This window comes from Anabrus simplex, chromosome 2 (assembly GCF_040414725.1).
Source record: "Anabrus simplex isolate iqAnaSimp1 chromosome 2, ASM4041472v1, whole genome shotgun sequence".
Taxonomy (NCBI): domain Eukaryota; kingdom Metazoa; phylum Arthropoda; class Insecta; order Orthoptera; family Tettigoniidae; genus Anabrus; species Anabrus simplex.
In genome coordinates this window covers 926,264,430-926,283,955 of record NC_090266.1, presented here as the reverse complement: position 1 = coordinate 926,283,955, position 19,526 = coordinate 926,264,430, and the positions used below count along the sequence as shown (strand labels likewise).

General features: G+C 41.7%; 1 protein-coding gene across 1 annotated transcript in view; it reads left to right on the top strand.

Moving 5' to 3' along the window:
• Positions 1-19,526, top strand: part of SerT (Serotonin transporter) — a 1,090,530-nt gene that overhangs the window by 953,980 nt on the left and 117,024 nt on the right. Inside the window, exon 8 of the mRNA XM_067141695.2 lies at positions 8,847-8,971. Within this exon, the coding sequence (XP_066997796.2) occupies positions 8,847-8,971 (125 nt within the window). The remainder of the gene's footprint in view (positions 1-8,846; positions 8,972-19,526) is intronic.

The window sequence follows — 19,526 nt, the reverse complement described above, 5'->3', positions numbered from 1 at the left end:
AAACCCTAGGAAATTCCACACTCCGTCAGCTCCGTAATCGACAATACCCCTTGGACCAAAGGACAGCATGCTAACCATTTAGCCTTAGAGCTGGGCTTTGGAGTTATTGACCACGAAGGTAAGCCCTTTGAAGGAAGAATCATGATATCCCACAATGGTATGGCATGTTCATAGGATGCCACATAGCAGATGGTCGAAAAAGGTGGTAAAGGCAAGAGGAGAAGTTCATGACTCACGTAGAGAGAAGACATAATGGAAGTGATAAGATCTAGAGAGTTCATGGAGTGATTGTTGGGAATATAGACACAAATTGTAAGGCAACCGGCAGGAAATGGAGTAACATTGAAATGTAAATATTGTGCAGTTCTAAGTTCGAATTCACAGTCTGTAAATACTCCTGTGAGCATGAAAGTTCAATACACTGATGAATTTCAAGGGCTGATGGATCAAGAAAAGCTAGTGATCAACAAGGAAAGAGCGTGTAATGCACACAAGAGTGTGAAGAGTTTCCATAAGTTATTTAATAAATTGATAAATTAATAAATTGCAATTGACTGTGCGTTAACCTCCTGTTCTTGAGATTGTAGATTCGAATCCCGGCATCGCCGGATGGCATCTAAGAATGTTAAAATACTGAAGAACCATATCATAAATTTAATTGTGTGTTTCAGAATACCATTTCAGGGTAATTTTCCAGCACTATGGTGTTTCTTAAGAACTGTAAGAGTTGAAGTGATTTTAAACACACAGTACTGCGTTAATAGTTCTAAGACGCATTCGGTCCTAGTTCCACACAACAACGTAATAGACGCGAATTTGATTTATGAAGGCATCTAGAACAGAAAGAATATTTGGTGTAACCCGTGAAACGCGGTGAATTTTTCTTAATATCGACCTTGTACGAGTAAGGGAAGGGTGCTGAGAAACAAGCATGACAAATATTACTTCATGCCCAACATCGACGCTAGTTTAGCCGCAACTTTTTCACCACACAAGCATGGAACTCGATAAAACAATATTGTACTTGCCAACAATTTAAAGGTGATACTCTCGCAGTGGCTGTTACGGCAACTGTGGGATGTAACACACCCGAAATTTAAGTCTCGCCTGTTATCTCTAAGGTTATAACTTAATAGCGTGAGACACAGAACACATAACTATAACTTGAAATAGTGGAAGTCTATTTCAAGTGCAAGGCGGTCGTGAAAGCTAAATATTTAATTAGAATTGACACGAGGTCAAAGTTAATTTCTCCGCTAACACTGAAGATACAAGAAAGTTGTGGTCAGCAAGTCTCTTGGTAATGCCGGGCTGAGTGGCTCAGACGGATTAGGCGCTGGCCTTCTGACCACAACTTGGCAGGTTCGATCCTGGCTCAGTGCGGTGGTATTTGAAGGTGCTCAGTAAATTTACAGGTACGTAACAGAACTTCTGCGGGACTAAATTTCGCCACCTCGGTGTCTCCGAAAAACGTAAAAATTAGTTAGAGGGACGTAAAGCCAGTACCATTATTATTATTAAGCGAATATCGTGGGCAGAGGAGTAAGAAGCTGCCGGATTCAATGGGCGGACAAGGAATTAACTAAAGCATAAGTTAACACGATGGATTTTGAAATGTTCGTTCTTTCCTTGTTTTTTCCTTTGATTAAAATCGTATCAATAGAAGATCTGAATAAACCGTAACAACATTATAAGCTCGTCAGTTCCAGCAACAATGACTAATGTCCAAAAATATCAGATACAACTTCAGAGAATTATAAATACCGATTTCCGCAGAAAAGAGCTGGATTGCTCTTGGCAGGTGCAAAATTACAAGAGCACAATTTGCTCCTATCCTTCACACTACAAGGGAGTCTGCGCTCCAACTATATCATAGTCCACACTCACAAAGGCACAAGCTTTTAATAGCGCGATTACAACCCAGTCCGCCTCTGTGGTGTAGTGGTTAGCGTGATTAGCTGCCACCCCTGGAGGCCCGGGTTCGATTCCCGGCTCTGCCACCAAATTTGAAAAGTGGTACGAGGGCTGGAACGGGGTCCACTCAGCCTCGGGAGGTCAACTGAGTAGAGGTGGGTTCGATTCCCACCTCAGCCATCCTGGAAGTAGTTTTCCGTGGTTTCCCACTTCTCCTCCAGGCGAATGCCGGGATGGTACCTAACTTAAGGCCACGGCCGCTTCCTTCCCTCTTCCTTGCCTATCCCTTCCAAACTTCCCATCCCTCCACAAGGCCCCTGTTCAGCATAGCAGGTGAGGCCGCCTGGGCGAGGTACTGGTCATACTCCCCAGTTGTACCCCCCGACCAAGAGTCTGAAGCTCCAGGACACTGCCCTTGAGGCGGTAGAGGTGGGATCCCTCGCTCAGTCCGAGGGAAAAACCGAACCTGGAGGGTAAACAGATGATGATGATGATGACTTACAACCCATTGGTTATTCTTAATTAAAGTATTTACACATCGTTGCCCTGATGTGGGCTTATTTATCGCTCAATAGTGTGTTACACAATGGTCCATAAGCAATTACCGAATAAACAGGGGCAATAAGTGTGCATACTAAATGATCTTATTGTAAAAAGAAAAGATTTAACATAATTGGCCATGAACAAAAGTGTAGGAGGTGAAACACTTGCACTCCTTCTAGAATATTTTAATGCTGGGGCTGTACCTTAATTAAGGCCACGGCCGCTTCCTTCCAACTCCTAGGCCTTTCCTATCCCATCGTCGCTATAAGATCTATCTGTGTCGGTGCGACGTAAAGACCCTAGCAAAAAAAAAAGAATATTTTAAAATCTTAAGTGGGCTTATGGCCCAAAGATACAGAGGATAAGCCTATTCTACACCGGTGTGACTAAATGAGGAACGTAAAATTCCAAAAGAATGTTAAGAATTTTGGATAATTAGAAACTTTAGTATCCCATATCAAGCAGAATGGGAATCAACAGAGGGTAATCACGCTTTGTTCCCTTACATTACATTTTTCCCAAAAGAGAATAGAATAGAGTCCTCAGACCGGCTAAAATGTCTACATTTAAACCATCAGGTTTAGAAATGTACATAAAATAAGAGGTTTGGAACCTGCCCCTCAAGCTATCTGCCGGAGCTATCACATGTTATGAAAATTCTGCCATTATCTTGAGTTGCTGGGCCTTTCGAAAACCGGCCGCGGCCCCTTTCCCCGAAAAACACGGCACACTCACTGAACTGGAACGATGAAGATGGCAATACGGTCCTAAAGCGCTCAGCTTACATACACTGCTGTTTGTAAAAAGCGAAACACTCAGAAGCAATGGTCTGAAATACGCCAAAATCAGAGGACGTGTAGAACAGTGCTGCCATAATATGTGTTTTAAATTGCAAAGAGATGGCGTGCACGTAGGCCCAGCAGTGCTCTTCTGTGTGTAACTGGCCAGGGCAGTGTTACGCAATGCTCAATCAGTGCGGAGCCGTCATACGAAGTGGAAACGTGTACCTAAGTGCCACCATGCCTCGCTGACATCACAGGAGGGAATATCACCATGTGAGTGCGTTCGAATGGGGCAGAATGATAGGGCTCCGGGAGATGGGTCTCTCGTTCCGTGACATTGCGGCTCGTACAGGGTACACTGCTTCAACAGTGAGGCGTATGTGGAACCAGTGGAGAGAAGAGGGCCGTACAGAGCGCCGACAGGGTACTGGACGACACAATGTGACCACAGCACGAGATGACCGCCTTCTTGACCGCGTGGCCGTAACGGTGAGAACAGCTTCGTCCACGGTGTTGGCTCAACGTTGGAGCACTGCAACACGTGTGAGGATGTCTGCATCATCGGTTCGACGCCATCTTCTGAGGACCGGACTAGTGGCACGCATGCCATTGCGCCGGCTTCCGTTGACCAGCAACCACCAACGCCGTAGACTGCAATGGGCACGTGAACACAGATACTGGCGTGCTGAGTGGCAAAATGTAGTGTTTTCCGACAAGTTCCGCTTCAACTTCTCCTACAGTCAGAATAGCAGGCGTGCAATACGAGGTCCTGTACCTCGCATGGCGTTCGTTGTTTGAGTTATTCTATAGGGTTATTCCATTAGTCAAAGAATAAATAAAAATATCAAGCTGTTCCTTGCCTCGTATGTTATGAAATAATTGGATGTTTCACTTGAAATGTTGAAGAATTCCTTAGTTGTAGCAATTATTGAGGATGAACCAAAGTGATCACATTCAAATAAAACGTGAACGGGTTAGAAGCATAAATCGGCCAAGGAAGACTATACTTTCAAAATATTAAAATTGGAAATTTAAATTTATACAGAGTGTTTAGAAAATAATTACAAAAAATATTGCTGGTTAATGGTAGGGCCTTGAATACGTGTGACGTCAAAATAATGTTCTAATTAAAAATAAAAAGTGAAGTTGAAAATTTGATATTTCTAGCTCAGGAAGTTTTTAATTGTGAACGACTTGAGGCTTTGTTCACATACCTTACAATATTTTGCAGTGTGAAAGCGTTCGTTTCCTGTACGTAGAACGTTTTCGTACAAGTTACGCATTGATACTATCTGAAACTGCACTGCAATGATGTACTTATTGTTTCTTACACATTACGCCTGCATACTGCCTCTATCATGGTACAGCGAGTGATACAGTATAAGCCGAGCGTCAAAGGAAACTTACTACCTACCTCAAAAAATCTGACTCTACTTCAAACTCCTCCCCCGGACAAACCATTCGCTAAATGAAAATCTATATATTTTACGAACTGCGGACATTCATCCCACCTTCCGTAAGGTTATTTGTACTTACAAACCAAACACCCTATATACGTATATGTACCTGTTAATCTCATGGTGGTTCGTCCTCTAGATGAAAAGCTCAAATTTTAAGAGGAATAGGAAATGATAGATTTTGCTTTTCTGGTAATGTTGTGCTTTTTTAAATGTGGACTAAATTTTGAAAAGCTTTTAATAACCAGTCTGACATTTTTAACAAGACGCTGTATAATAATGTACATATGGACCAAATTTCAAGAAAATCTCTCGAATGATACCAGAGATAATGACTATTTACTGAGATGTACGTTCGCTGCTGTATGAAAGCCCTTAAGCGGTTTGAATGAAAACAGTCCAAAGACTTTCACTTCTTCCTAATAGTTTTAACCCAATCACCTAGGATCAGCACTATTGTGGATTAAGTCCAGTTTTATGAAATTATGCCCTTCCAGCCACCAACCTCGTGGGACGGACATATTAACTATTGCGTGTTTCTGAAGTGGCTGGTAGCGTGATGTTTTGTGTGTAAATAAATATATGTATTAATACGAAAACAAATACCCGGTCCTCGAGCTAGACGAATTAAACAAACGTGGTTAAATTCCCCATTCTTCATAATTTTGCATTAATTCGCTTAAATCTGGGTTAAATCATAATGTTAAGACACTGGAGTGTCGGAATTTTTCCAAGAACATAGGTGTCAATAGATCTATCAACATGGGTCTCCCGCATTATGAAGGTACGCTTTGAGAGAGATTTAAGGACATCGCCGATATTCTCCTCTGCTGAAACTTGATCATTTACGTCTAGCTATTTGTCTACAGATTCCGTGGTAGGTACTGAATTTGTTCGTAATTTACACTGATGAACAATTGAATTAGATACACCTGGGCGGTTGTGTGTAGCACCCCCTTTCACCCTGATGACGATGACAATGCAGCGAGATAGGAACTCCGCAATACACCGAAAGTGTGGGAATTCATACTGCTCCATGACCACAGCACAGCCTCACATAATAAAGAAGCAGGGTCAACGGCGCGCACATCTCTCTCGATGGCATCCTAAATGTGTTCAATAGGATTGAGATCGGGTGACCTTAGGGACCAGGCCAGCATCCTCGTGTCAGATGACAGTTCATCAAAAGAATGAACCACAGTTCGGGAGTGACTGGGCGATGCATTGTCTTACTATACGTACAGGTCTCCTGCAGTATGCTGGAAGTGAACAGATGTGTGGGCATGATCTGATAGCAGGCTCCTGTATTGTTCGTTGTCCGATGAATCAGGGATCACATTCAATCCCACGTGAACAGTCCCCGTATGATGATAAAGCCACCTCTGCTATGAAGTGTGCCCTGTTGGCAAATGAATCCATTACGCTGAGTGCTTGGTGACGCACCCGTACCGTGCCATTGTGGGAGCGACCGGCGAATGCCCACCGGCCGGCAGTTGGCATTTTTTGACAGGGTGAGGTTAGCTTACTCCACGAATAATAAAGCATAAGTGGTTATTGACCTGTCTGTGCATGAGCTAATAGTCAAGTTGGCTACTATGCACTGCTCTTATGAGGCTATCTCTAGAGACCTGGTATTACGACTCACTTGTACAGGCAATCTTCCTCTATGCTTTGAGAGTTCAATGGTGGTGATGCTGTGCCAATGGCATTCTTTGTGCCTTGTGATATGCGGTAAGCAGTTGTCCCCTAGTTAACGGTGGCTTCTGTACCTCATTGCGAGGAGGTGGTCCTGGGTGGTATGGCTACTCGAACTTCGTTGTTATTCACCATTGAATTCGCGAGTAATCTGTCGTACTGTCACCCGTCTATCCGCTCTTACCATCAATGTCAGTCAACAGTGACACCTGTCAACAACACATTGTACTCCACGGTGGTTGTATCCGAATTTACGTGCTCATGGTGAACTTTGGACACAATGATCAATAGAAGGCCCATTGACTGCATGATTTTGGAGATGGAATAGCCCGTACGTATGCTACCGACAATCTGGCCGCAATCAAACATGCCGAGATTTGTCCTGCTCGTCCTGAATTCACCTGTTACTCACGCGGCCAGTACGAGATCTGACAACATCGCAGTCATGTACCACGCTGAACAATTAATTATACTCGCCAGCCGACCACAGCGCCATTATTCCCTCGGCACCCTCTGGTGCAGCGGTTCCAGGACCTGCTGACCAGGAGTTCGGATGCCGGCACCAGAATCACGTTTATGTGGCTCCCAAGCCACATGGGTGTAGATGGAAATGAATTAGCAGATCAGGCTGCCAAAGAGGCAGTTACAAAGCCCCTGTTGCCTTTCAAGATTCCAGCAAGTGATATTCGCACTCAGCTGAGACATCTGATTATGTCCCGTTGGGAGACGGAGTGGCAGGCCACTCCACCTCACATTAAGCTGAGAGCGGTAAAAGGAACAACGAAGGTATGGTGGACTTCCCTTCGTTCTTCGCGGAGGGAAGCAGTGGTATTATGTCGTCTTCGGATCGGCCATGGTATCCTGACTCACTCGCGTCTTTTGTAAGGAGAACCCCCTCCGGTGTGTACCTGCGGCGACCATCTTACCGTGGTACACATCCTTACGGAGTGTATGGATCTGGTCGATCTTCGCCGTAGTCTTAACGTCCCGAGTACCATCTCCCTTATCCTGCGAGATGACGAGCAGTCAGCAGACCTCGTCATCCGCTTTATGAGGGATAGTGGTCTGTTTTATCGTATCTAATGATGTCCTTTGTCCTCGTGTATTTGTGTCAATTGCGCTTGTATACCATTGACTTCATTTAAGTTTGTGTTGCGTATTTTAATGTGTTATTTTAACGTCTAATGTAAATTATGTATATATATCTGCATTACCAGGCAATGCCTTATTCCTTTTTTCCTGTATTTTCTCTTACCTGAATAGAAAATAAGGCATTGCGAATTAGATCCACTGATTGTTTTAATCTCATACTCATTTTCTCATCACCATTTTTTTAACACTTGTCAGTGGATACATTTTAAAATTTTAAATATCATATCATGTCGTCCATCTCGTTCCATTAGGGACCTTCGATGTTAGGCCCCTTAAAACAACATGCATCATCATCATTATCACTGCGCCATTATGCCAAGATGGCAGTTACCTCCAATTGAATTGCTTACTTATTAGGTGCATGTTCCTGAAATATTCTTACGTAAGTCAGTTGGCGGCTCATTGCTCTTTAAAAGTACAAGAGATGAAAAATCTTTGTTATTTTGTAAGTCTACGATCCATAACTGCACAGCAAACATAGATACACTTAGCGGCCATCTTACTAAAGACAGATCTACATGTTTAATGGCTTTGAGGTTATTTAGGGAGAATATATTTGCTGACCAACCTTGTGCATATCGTCGTAGCGCCTATATGATATATTTACGCTTAGTGGGCAACTGCTTAGTTCAACCGGTAAAATACTAAACTTTTGTGTTTATGGTTGCGGAATCGAATCTCGGTGTAATCTGTTGGAATTTAAGAATTCTCAAATGCAAAGACTCTTTTAAGTAGGGTTAGGGGCACTGTAAAGGACCCTCCTTAGGGCAAAGTTCCGGATGTTGTGGTTTCACTTTTAAAGACCGAAAGAGGTTGGAAAGACAATAAATCAAAGCATCCCGAGGGAAATATAGTTACGATGTCGCTGAGCTATCACACCCTACTTTCACTCCATTTTAATGTACTTTTGTATGAGGAGAAGCAAATTCTATTTCCCTGGAGAAATCAGGCCATGTTTTAATAGCCTTCTCAGTTTCATTAACGTGTATGAGTCTATATTGTATTGCAGATTAACTATTAAGAAAATAAAACAGTATATGAAATTGTCATTGAATGTTTACGTAAGTCCAACATGAAGTGGCTGTTTCGATGAAGAACACACCTTTCTTTTCGCACAATAATACAATTTAGTAGAACGTGTACGTTGAATATTTTCTGAAAGAGAAATCATACTATGGGTTAGAAGAAATTATACAAAGATTTTAAAATTAAGGTATCAGTAGCATTTTATATAAAGTTCTTAATTTTAGCTGGCCTGTTACTGTGGTGAGACTGGACTAACTGGTCCAATATCTCATTTCAGGGACGCCATACTTACAAGCAGTATCAACTGCTTGACAAGCTTCCTCGCGGGGTTCGTCATCTTTTCGGTGCTGGGCAACATGGCGAAGGAAAGGAAGAAGAATGTGGCCGAGATGGGGCTGGAAGGTGAGTATGATTATCTGTTAGAGTTATGATTTAGTCTCCAGGCAGATTTAACTGTTCTCTTAGGAGAGCCACCGAAAAGTTTCAAAAGCTGACCGATGACCTCGAAGTAAGACCGTTTAAAACAATCAACAACATCTGCTTAGGGGCATCACTATGTATTTACTGCAACACACGCACCATAGCAAAACGCCTTACGTGTGAACTCTAACAAAGGAACATTCTTATTAATAAGTCACTAGGAACAACATTGTATGCCTAAACGAAACCTGACATTTTACTAGATCATATAACCGTGGGAACGAATGCACATACTTAAATTTCAGAGTTCTTGTTTTTATATTTTTCATTCTGATAAGTTATTGCAATGTGATCAGTTTTATGGAGAATATTCAATATATAGTTTTAGTATTTTGCCCCATGTTTCAGGTTTTTCTCAGATTAGATATACTCACATTCTAAATAATTTTCATTGCGTTTACCCAGACTATTTCATCAGCAGATGAAAAAATCTTTCAGTCTGCAATCCTCTGAGAATTAACTATTTCTGCAGTCCGGTTTTGTTGTAGGTGTACACTTCTTCCCTTAAAATAATCAAAAGGCATGCTTCTCTTACACTACAGCCTCCTTATTGAAAAATTGTATGTAGCAAGGGTAGCAAAATTGTATATTTTTGAACTTACACTACATTTGAACAACGAATGATTACAATTTGATTCCTATTTTAGATCGTTAGTAAATATTCCCTAGTGTTTTATCCCGTAGAAGTTTAGTTATAAATGCGAGAGATTAATATTAAAACTTATTTCAAAATATAATTAGTAAAACGCACAGAAAAGTGGAGGTAATACATCTGGAGAGCCAGACTGAGTGATTTTAAGACAGTGACTTTATAAAAGTTCGAGAAGAGTGTTTTAATTCAATTCACTGCAATGCTAGTGAAATGAAGCATGGACGGTTATTGGGTTTTGAGACTGTGATATACGACAAACTCAAAAGAAACATGTTTCTAATGATTGTGAATGTAGTATTTTAATCGTTAGTGTAAGCAACTGAGGATGACCCATGGATCGAAACTAATATTGCAATTTAGATATAAATGAATAATTTGTACAACATATGTAGTATTGATTAGGTGGGAACGTCAGAAAACTCTGTAATTGTGAGTCTAAACTAACAATACGGAGAAATAAAATTAATCACACATGAGTCACTTATTTGGCTGATGATGACTTGTTTAGGATTTACGATAGGATTATTGCATTTGTAACTTCGATTATTTATTTATGTCAGTATGAACATCATCATCTGACAGAAACGTTCTCCATCTCAACAATATAACCCTAATACGACAGATAGCTGGAAAATATCGTCATCAGGAAAATGTTCAAAATGAATTGTTAACACACAGTATATCCCAGTCAATAATTCCACAGAAATTAATGTTTGGGTTTTTTAACTAAATATGGAGTATTAAATGTAAATACCTATTTACAAGAAATATATTGAATTAAACTTTTATATCCTGTTAGCTTGGACTGAATTCGGGCAAATAGATAGAAACATTCCTTCCTTTTTTTGGCCTTGTCTGGTTTCTCTACGGGGTCGGGTGTGATGTGAGATGAATCTGTCGTGGAGGGTTTTTATAACTGGATGCCCTTCCTGACGTCTACCTCATCAGAGGAGTTGATGAGATGAGATGAAGTGAATGGTGTGATATATGATAGTAGGAAGGGAGAGAGCGAAAGCCGGTGCCGGCACATAGCCTACTCCTGTCGAATAGTACCAAAGCATCGAACGGACGAATTACTATCTACAGCGTCATATGTCCTCACTCCATAAGAGCACTGCGGATTAGAAATTGTATACCACCACCTCCCATATCCTGCCGGCTAACATTCTGATGGTGAAATTTTCTTCGACCAACGTGACTCGAACCCGCTAACTACGATGTCAGATCGTTTAGACTTCAACGCCTTAACTATCATGGCCACCAGGCGGACTAATTATTTCTTCCTTAAGTGATTGTCCTTAATAGTGCTGCTGTACTGTAAATTTAGTCACACTTGGTATTCTATTGTCTGAAGATGTAAAAAGGACCGAACAAGTTTAGTCGGCTGCGTGGTAAGGGGTATATAGCTGTAGGTTTGCATTCGTAAGATCCCACAGTCGGCAGTCCAGAATAGTGTTTCCCGTAATTTCCCCCTTCAGACCAGGCAAACACTGGGGCTGTTTACTTCCCATTTCTGGACCGTCGTCACTGTAAATATATCTAAGACCGATGATGAACCACTAACAGGAAGATGAAATCCGCACGTGTACTACCCAGTTGTTCCACGGATTGATTATTGAATCATTTCGATGAGGACATCTTTGCTCTCAAACCTCCTGAATTTTGATAGCAGGTCATAAATCCATTAGCCGGGCTGAGTGGCTCAGACTGTTAAGGCGCTGGCTTTCTGGCCCCTACCTGGCAGGTTGGATCCTAGCTCAGTCCGGTGGTATTTGAAGGTGCTCAAAGACGTCAGAATCGCCTCGGTAGATTTACTGGCACGTAAAAGAACTCCTGTGGGACTATATTTCGGCACCTCGGCGTCTCCGTAAAAATTTAATGGGATGTAAAGCCATTATTATTATTATTATTATTATTATTATTATTATTATTATTATTATTATTACGGAAACAGTGGATTACAGAGGTGAACGAAGATGCGGGCATGAATTGGTGGATATACGAAAATCGAAAGATTGATTTAAAACTTTAACATTGGCAGTTTTATTTCCTTTCTTAACATTTCCCTGTTTTACTTTATACTTTGCCAACAAATAACAATCAGGTACCAGAATTTAGATCGTAAGCTTAAAAGCACTTTTAGAGAAGTCTAGAATAATCAGATAACAATAATTTAACAATATGAGCTTGAAGCTCCCTAATTACAAATGTTACTTGAGCACTACTTCTTCGTCGCCATAAGACCTATCTGTGTCGGCGCGACGTAAAGCCCCTAGCAAAAAAAAAAAAAAAAGCACTACTGCTCCATTCACTCAACAATCAAGGAGACGGACCTCCCAATGTTTTACATCTTTGCTCTTCAAATTCACACTTTAGTAGACTATTCGCGAAATTTACAAGTTCCAGGCCTATCAAAGGCACAACCTACATGTAACAACATTTAAACAGTATTCACTGTCTTAACTGCTGAACAGTTTGATTGCCTAAAAATGAAATGAATGATGTTAACTGTAACAGGGGTAACGATTACCCATTCTACCTGGCCTTTGGTAAAAACAAAAGGTTAAAGTTATTGACCAAAAATCAAAATGGTGACGAGGCGAACACTTGCGCTCCTTGAAATTTACCAGAAAAGCTTAAAACCCAATTTGGGCTTACGGCCCGACGTTACAGAGGCTAAGCCTATACTACGGAGGTGACTAGATGGAGAAGAATCTTTGTCACAGAAAGTACTAGATAGATTTTAAAGGTTACAAACTCACAGTCACCTCGGTATCAAGTTGAGAGGGAATTCCCTGATTTTGCTTAAGTTCTTTCGACTTGTTTGAAATTTACATTTAAAGTTTGAAATTTACATTTGAGAAAATAAAAATTACGTTACTAAAGATTGAAACCTTCCCCTCGAGCTAGTTTTCAAAGACTATCACATAGTTAAGCCGAAACTGCCATTACCTTGAGCTGGTGGACCTCCCGAAGATGGACCACCGTCACGTACACACTCTAGACTGGAGCGATCACAAAGACAACATGAATCACCAGCCCTCGGCTTTTATAGCGGATGGGAAAGTTCCAGAAAACTCTGGGCCAAGGCCCTGACACACCCACTATTCTTATTGGTTAATTTAATAAATACCAGAAAATTTTGATTGGTAGATAAATAAATGTACAAAATTTCTCAATGGCCAACGCCTTGAATTGGCGGGAAGAGATAGAAGTGTTGATAACTTTTGAACATCAAAAACAAAGACTAAACATTCCAGATTAGGAAACCTTAAGACACAAAAATTATCTTTAATTTTAATAGTTCGTCTTCACCCCAGAGAGTGCGACAAAAGTTGATAGTAGCGATATCCGTTGAGAAATGCTCACACTATTTCCGAAATGAGTTTCAGATATCCCGATCAAGATGGCCTTATAAAAGCCGCTAGTTTTAAATGCGCGAAGCGGATGTACCTTCGGTACAATTATTATTATTATTATTATTATTATTATTATTATTATTATTATTATTATTATTATTATTATTAATCCATTAATTGAAACTTCTATTCTCTACTGGTTGGCCGAAAGAAATGGTCATATCATTGCAGTAATTCACGAACAGACAGCTTCATGGTTAGATATGCGTTTTAAATTCCATATTACGAGTCAGACACGGTGCTGGAATTGCACCGGAATGATTTCCCAGTACTTTTACAGATACATCGATGTTTATTTATTGCATAATCGTATATGAATTCGTAGGAGCTCTGAAATTGTTCGACCCTTACCAGCTTTTGCACCTACCATTTCCATAGTTGGTTGATAGCGTATTTCCTTTTGAAATCCTGGCTATCTGTATGAAACATTAAATGTTTATCATGTATCAAAATGAATCCTGCAACATATTCCTCCAATTCATTCGTACTTCGGAACTCATCCTTAATATTCCACCGTGTTAAAAACGTGACACCTTAATGGCTTACGAGAAATTTGTCATGAAGTTCGAAAGTCAACTTTAGTTCACCTTGAAACCAGAGTATATTTATATTATACGTATACATCTAGATCTGGAAATAAATTTAATAGGAATCAGTGACACGAACTTCCTGTAACGTGCTTCAAGAGTCTTCATTAGTCTCAGATACCAAAGCATAAACTGGATTGTATCATAACCTCTATAGATATTCCATAATTTTCGTTATGAACCACTACTGCCATTACTGCCTTTTTTATGTGGATTGAATGTTTACTCATATGGTTTATTACATTTTTAACATTGCTCAAGGACACTAAACATTCGTTTCATCCCTCGTTTGGTGACATCAGCATTCTTTTGAACCAACTTGAAGTCCGTTTCTACACTCGTATGAATCCTTTACTCTTCGAAAATTTACCTCACTCGATAATTCAATAACCTTCAACACTTGTTCCCTTTTTTATTAACAGTGTATATATGTCATCTCAGCGTCCTTTATTTTCACTGAAAATCGAGTATTCTACCAGGCGGTTTCATTTTTTGTATGTGAAATATTCCATGTCACACTTTTGATTTATATTTCAAAATAGTTAACTAATGTTACACGTATTTGGATTAATTTGTTTTATTCGATTGCATTCTGTGTGTAAATCATGTAAACAACCGTGTCCTAATCGAACAGAAAATAAATATCGTTGACGGGGCTGAGTGGCTCAGACGGTTAAGGTGCTGGCTTTCTGAGCTCAAGTTGGCAGGTTCCATCCTGGCTCAGTCCGATTCCGGTGATATTTGAAGGTACTTAAATACATCATCTCCATGTCGGTAGATTTACCAGCACGTAAAATAAATCATGCGGGACAAAATTCTGTCACCTCGACGTCCCCGAAAACCGTAAAATACTGTAGTAGTTAGTGGGACGTAAACCAATAAAAATTATTAGTTATAAAATTCGTTGTATGTTGTAAGACCACAATACGCTCGTGGCAGTAACCCGTGTTTGCATTCACTGTTGTAGTGTCTAACTCTAACTCCAAGTTTGGTACTCACCATCTTCAGTGATTAGGCTAATTTTCGGCTTCATACGGTCATTGGTAATTAATAACCCACTTGTGTTAATTCGTCCTCATTCAAGGGTTATTGTCACACAAAGCAATTCTTGAGAATGAGACCTCCAAGTAAAGACATTCTTTTTAAAATATGCTTTAATACATACTCAGTAAATATCTTCGATTGCTGAAAGCTTTCTATAGAAATCTGTGAAAAATTTGTGATGGCAAGAATAGTGAAAATGATCAAGTTGTGTTACTATGTGTCGAATTGGCACAGTTCGCTGTCTAATGCTGCACGGTTCGCAGATAAGCAGATGTGTTTTAAATTACTTTTACAGCTGGAGTGCCAAGATCCACCGACGTCTGTAGCATGCCGCATCTGAATAACAATGAAGTGATCATGTGATGATAACAGAGATATTCGGGAATTAAGGCTTTTATCAAGTTGTGAGAAAATGATCGAATGTAATGTAATAATAGTTGCAATGTAAATGTTAGGAATAAAGCGCTGCAGTTCTGTCAAAAGGTACTCCATAGCTAAAGGTGAAAAATACAATTTCTAATCACTTTCGTCTTAACAGGTTTTTCCATACTGTGAGATAATGTTTGAACAAAATGTAATAAAATCATCAGTGTAAATGTTAGAAATAAAGCGCTATCATATAACCTATAAGTAACGTTATTAATGCTAGCCGAAATGGTACTTTAGCGAAAGTCTAAAATTTAATTCTCGTATAATCACTGTGCGGTTTGGCTCACGTAAATCTCACCTTGCATTCGGGAAATTGTGGGTTCGAACCACACTATCAGCGGCCCTTAAGATGGTTTTCCGTAGGTTCCCACTTCTCCTCCAGGCAAATGCCGGGATGGTACCTAACTTAAGCCATGACCGCTTCCTTCCCTATTCCTTGCCTATCCCTTCCAACCCTCCCATCCTCCCACAAGGCTCCTGTTCAGCATAGCAGGAGAGGCTGCTTGGGCGAGGTACTGGTCATTCTCCCCAGTTGTATCCCCGACCCAATATCTCAAACTCCAGGACACTGCCCTTGAGGCGGTAGAGGTGGGATCCCTCTCTGAGTCTGAGGGAAACCCCAAACCTGGAGGATAAACATATTAAGAAGAAGAAGATAGAATAACGGAGATAATCATTAATTTATACATTTGCTGGGTTGCGAGAAAATGAAAACAGTGTAATAAAACTTAAAATGTAAAGGTTAGGAATAAAGCGCTATCGCGTAGACTATGAATAATTTTACCATTTTAAAAAGCAAACATAGAATACACCCCATGATAGTGAGTAGATATACCGGTTATTGCTAGAGACATAAGGAATCACGTCTAGTAGCCTAAGTCAGCTTGCTATAGTTCGTCCTTTCCACACTTGATGACACGTCTGTGACGGTAGGTGTGACGAGCATGTTTATACAGTGTGATTTAGCAACCGTCCGCCTCTGTGGTGTAGTGGTTAGCGTGATTAGCTGCCACCCCCGGAGGCCCGGGTTCGATTCCCGGCTCTGCCACGAAATTTGAAAAGTGGTATGAGGGCTGAAACGGGGTCCACTCAGCCTCGGGAGGTCAACTGAGTAGAGGTGGGTTCGATTCCCACCTCAGCCATCCTGGAAGTGGTTTTCCGTGGTTTCCCACTTCTCCTCCAGGTGAATGCCGGGATGGTTCCTAACATAAGGCCACGGCCGCTTCCTTCCCTCTTCCTTGCCTATCCCTTCTAATCTTCCCATCCCTCCACAAGGCCCCTGTTCAGCATAGCAGGTGAGGCCGCCTGGGCGAGGTACTGGCCATTCTCCCCAGTTGTATCCCCGACCAAGAGTCTGAAGCTCCAGGATACTGCCCTTGAGGCGGTAGAGGTGGGATCCCTCGCTGTGTCCGAGGGAAAAGCCGACCCTGGAGGGTAAACAGATCATGATGATGATGATGATTTAGCAGCCCCTTCCAATATCGTTTACTGCAGTTCCCCTGCAGGCGTACTGTATGGTACTCGTGTTCAGTGAGCACATTTTCCACAGGATTCTGAACCCTATCGAAATGTTATATCATCCCTCCGCAAGACCATCTAACTGTGTTAACGTGTCGTGCCTCGTGACCGGGTGTAACAAAGAGGGGAATCAATGCAAAAAACTAGCTAACAGTGCAGTAATAAATATCTTAAACACCGAACCGTCGTACTACCGGCATGTCACCCGCAGTGTAGCGTAGCGGATGTGGTTAGGCGTTCGCCTAGCAATCGATAGAATGTGCCAGCGGCGGTTCGAATCCTGCATCGTTAAAATATTTTTGTATTGGTATGGTGTCTGAATTTGTAAACACAGGCCCACGTTTGCCACATTCAAACAGTAGAATGACGCTGTTATTCATCTTGTGCCCTGCGCATACTCCACTGATTAGGGCCTGAATGTACTGTAATCTCTGCCATCATCCGGCATGTTTTCCACAGAGGAATACGTTGACATGCACCTCATTTATGGGGAAGCAAGACGAAACGCATGCGAGGCACTACGTCTGTACCAGGAACGGATTCCCGACAGGCGACACCCTGCTGCTACGACATTCCGTCGTGTTGAAAGACGCCTAAGAACAACAGGCGTGATTTCCAACCAGCCACTAATCCCTGTAAGGCCCGTTACATCGGGTGAAACAGAAGAGGCCGTTCTGGAGGCAGCTGGTAATAATCCACACATCAGTACAAGGGCGACTGCACGACAGGTGAACACCAGCCAGGCGTCCGTCTGCCGAATACTGCATGAACATAAATTTCACCCATGCCATCTTGAGCGATACAAAGAGCTCCATGGGCGGGATTTCGAAGCTCAAATGGTGTTCTGTCGGTGGCTATTAGGCAGGCTGGACAATGATGCAGCATTCCTATCGCATATCTTGTTCTCGGACGAATCGTGCTTCCACAATAATGGGAACGTCAATCGCCACAACATGCACTATTGGAGTCCGGACAATCCTCACTGGGTGAGACAGGCGGCCCATCAAGTACGATGGAGAGTGAATGTTTGGTGTGGAATCTTGGGGGTTCGCCTGATTGGACCTTATATCTTTGAGGGCCATTGGACGGGCCCACGCTACCTGCACTATCTGCGTCAGGAACTCCCACTATTGCTGGAGGATGTGCTTTTGCACGACCGTTTGACGATGTGGTTACAACAGGATGGAGCTCCACCACATTCGACTTCACCCGTTCGTAACCATCTGAACGAGGAACTGCCAGGGAAATAGATAGGACGAGGAGCCCCTTTTTCTTGGCCCACCAGGTCACCGAATTTAACGCCGTTAAACTACTTCTTGTGGTGACATTTGAAGAACGTCGTTTACACTCAAGCGCGGGAAAACCCCGACGAGCTTCTGCAACTCATCACGGATGCCTGCCGAGTAATTACACCTGGAATGCTTCAACGCTATTGGACACCGAGCCCGAATGTGTATAAACCAAAGCGGCCATCACATCGAGCATTTGCTGCAATAAAACATTGTCAGGGCAGTTGTGTTTCTAGTATTTCCGGTCTGTATGTGTCCGGCCTACTAACTAATCGGCCCTTCTTAGGGCCACAAACACACACATTCATTCATTCACACACAATTTGCATGAAAGCGGATATTGACCTTACATTGCTTGCGGTACGTATTATACAAATATTTCAAAAATTTTAATCTTCGCCCCGTACTCGAACATCCCACCTGATATGCAAGCCCGCTCCACCACGCCTCTAAAAACTACACTACGGTTCCGTACGGCACGCTGGGCAACTTATAGCAAGTAGGCCTATTAGGTTTACTGCGGTCACAATATCAATTTAGTGTTTCACGACGTGTCAGGTTTATATGTTCTAGAAGGCACACGCATGTCTTCCAGGTAGAAGTTACAGAAGTTGTACGGGTAGGTTGGGGTCGTCCCAGTTTCTTACGTCTACATAGGGTATTGGTAGTTTGTAGATGAGATGGAGACCACGTGCAGATACTTGATGTATAGGAAACGGGGGAGCTAGTTTTGATGTAGGAGGTGTTTCTACATTCGCGTCTGTAGGTAAAATCACATCCTGCTTTGTTGGTAAAAAGACGTTGAGATCTTCTTCTTCGCCGTATTCTTCTTCATCTTCTACCTCTTGTTGCTTATCTTCTCCTTGAGATGTTTGCAATGCGATAGAGCGTATATAGACAGTGAGGTAGAAATAAAAAGTTGTGATGGTAAAGAGATGTTGAGGTTTTCTCCTTCCCTCTCCTTATGCTGTTTCTCTCATCTTGCCATGGGTGCATAGTTACAGAAGGTATAGTAGGTCTAGATAATGAGGTAGAATTAGAAAGCTCATTTAGAGGCGTGTTGAGTTCTGATGGCTGAAAAGCAGTCAGTTTCTGCTTCAACACGTTTAAGCTGTTTAAATTTACGCTGAATATTGTTTTGTGAAAGGATGACCCTTTTGGATGATTTTGATGAACCTACTGAATCCACTATTTTGTCATGAAATTGTTTTAGTACATCTCGTTTCGTTTAGATCGCGATCGTTCACATTAGACTACAACCATTCTGAGTCGGTTTTTTATGACTTTTACTGACTGGTTTAGAGATCTTACATATTCCTTCTTGACGCAAATCTCCTATATGAGAAAGATGCAGTTTTACATTAGGCTAATAAGTATCGCATACTTCACATTGTAAAAGTATTTAGCTATTTTGATTTATGTCGCACCGACACAGATAGGACTTATAGCGACGATGGGATCGGAAAGGCCTAGGAATGGGAAGGAAGCGGCCGTAGCCTTAATTAAGGTACAGCCCCTGCATTTGCCTGGTGTGAAAAT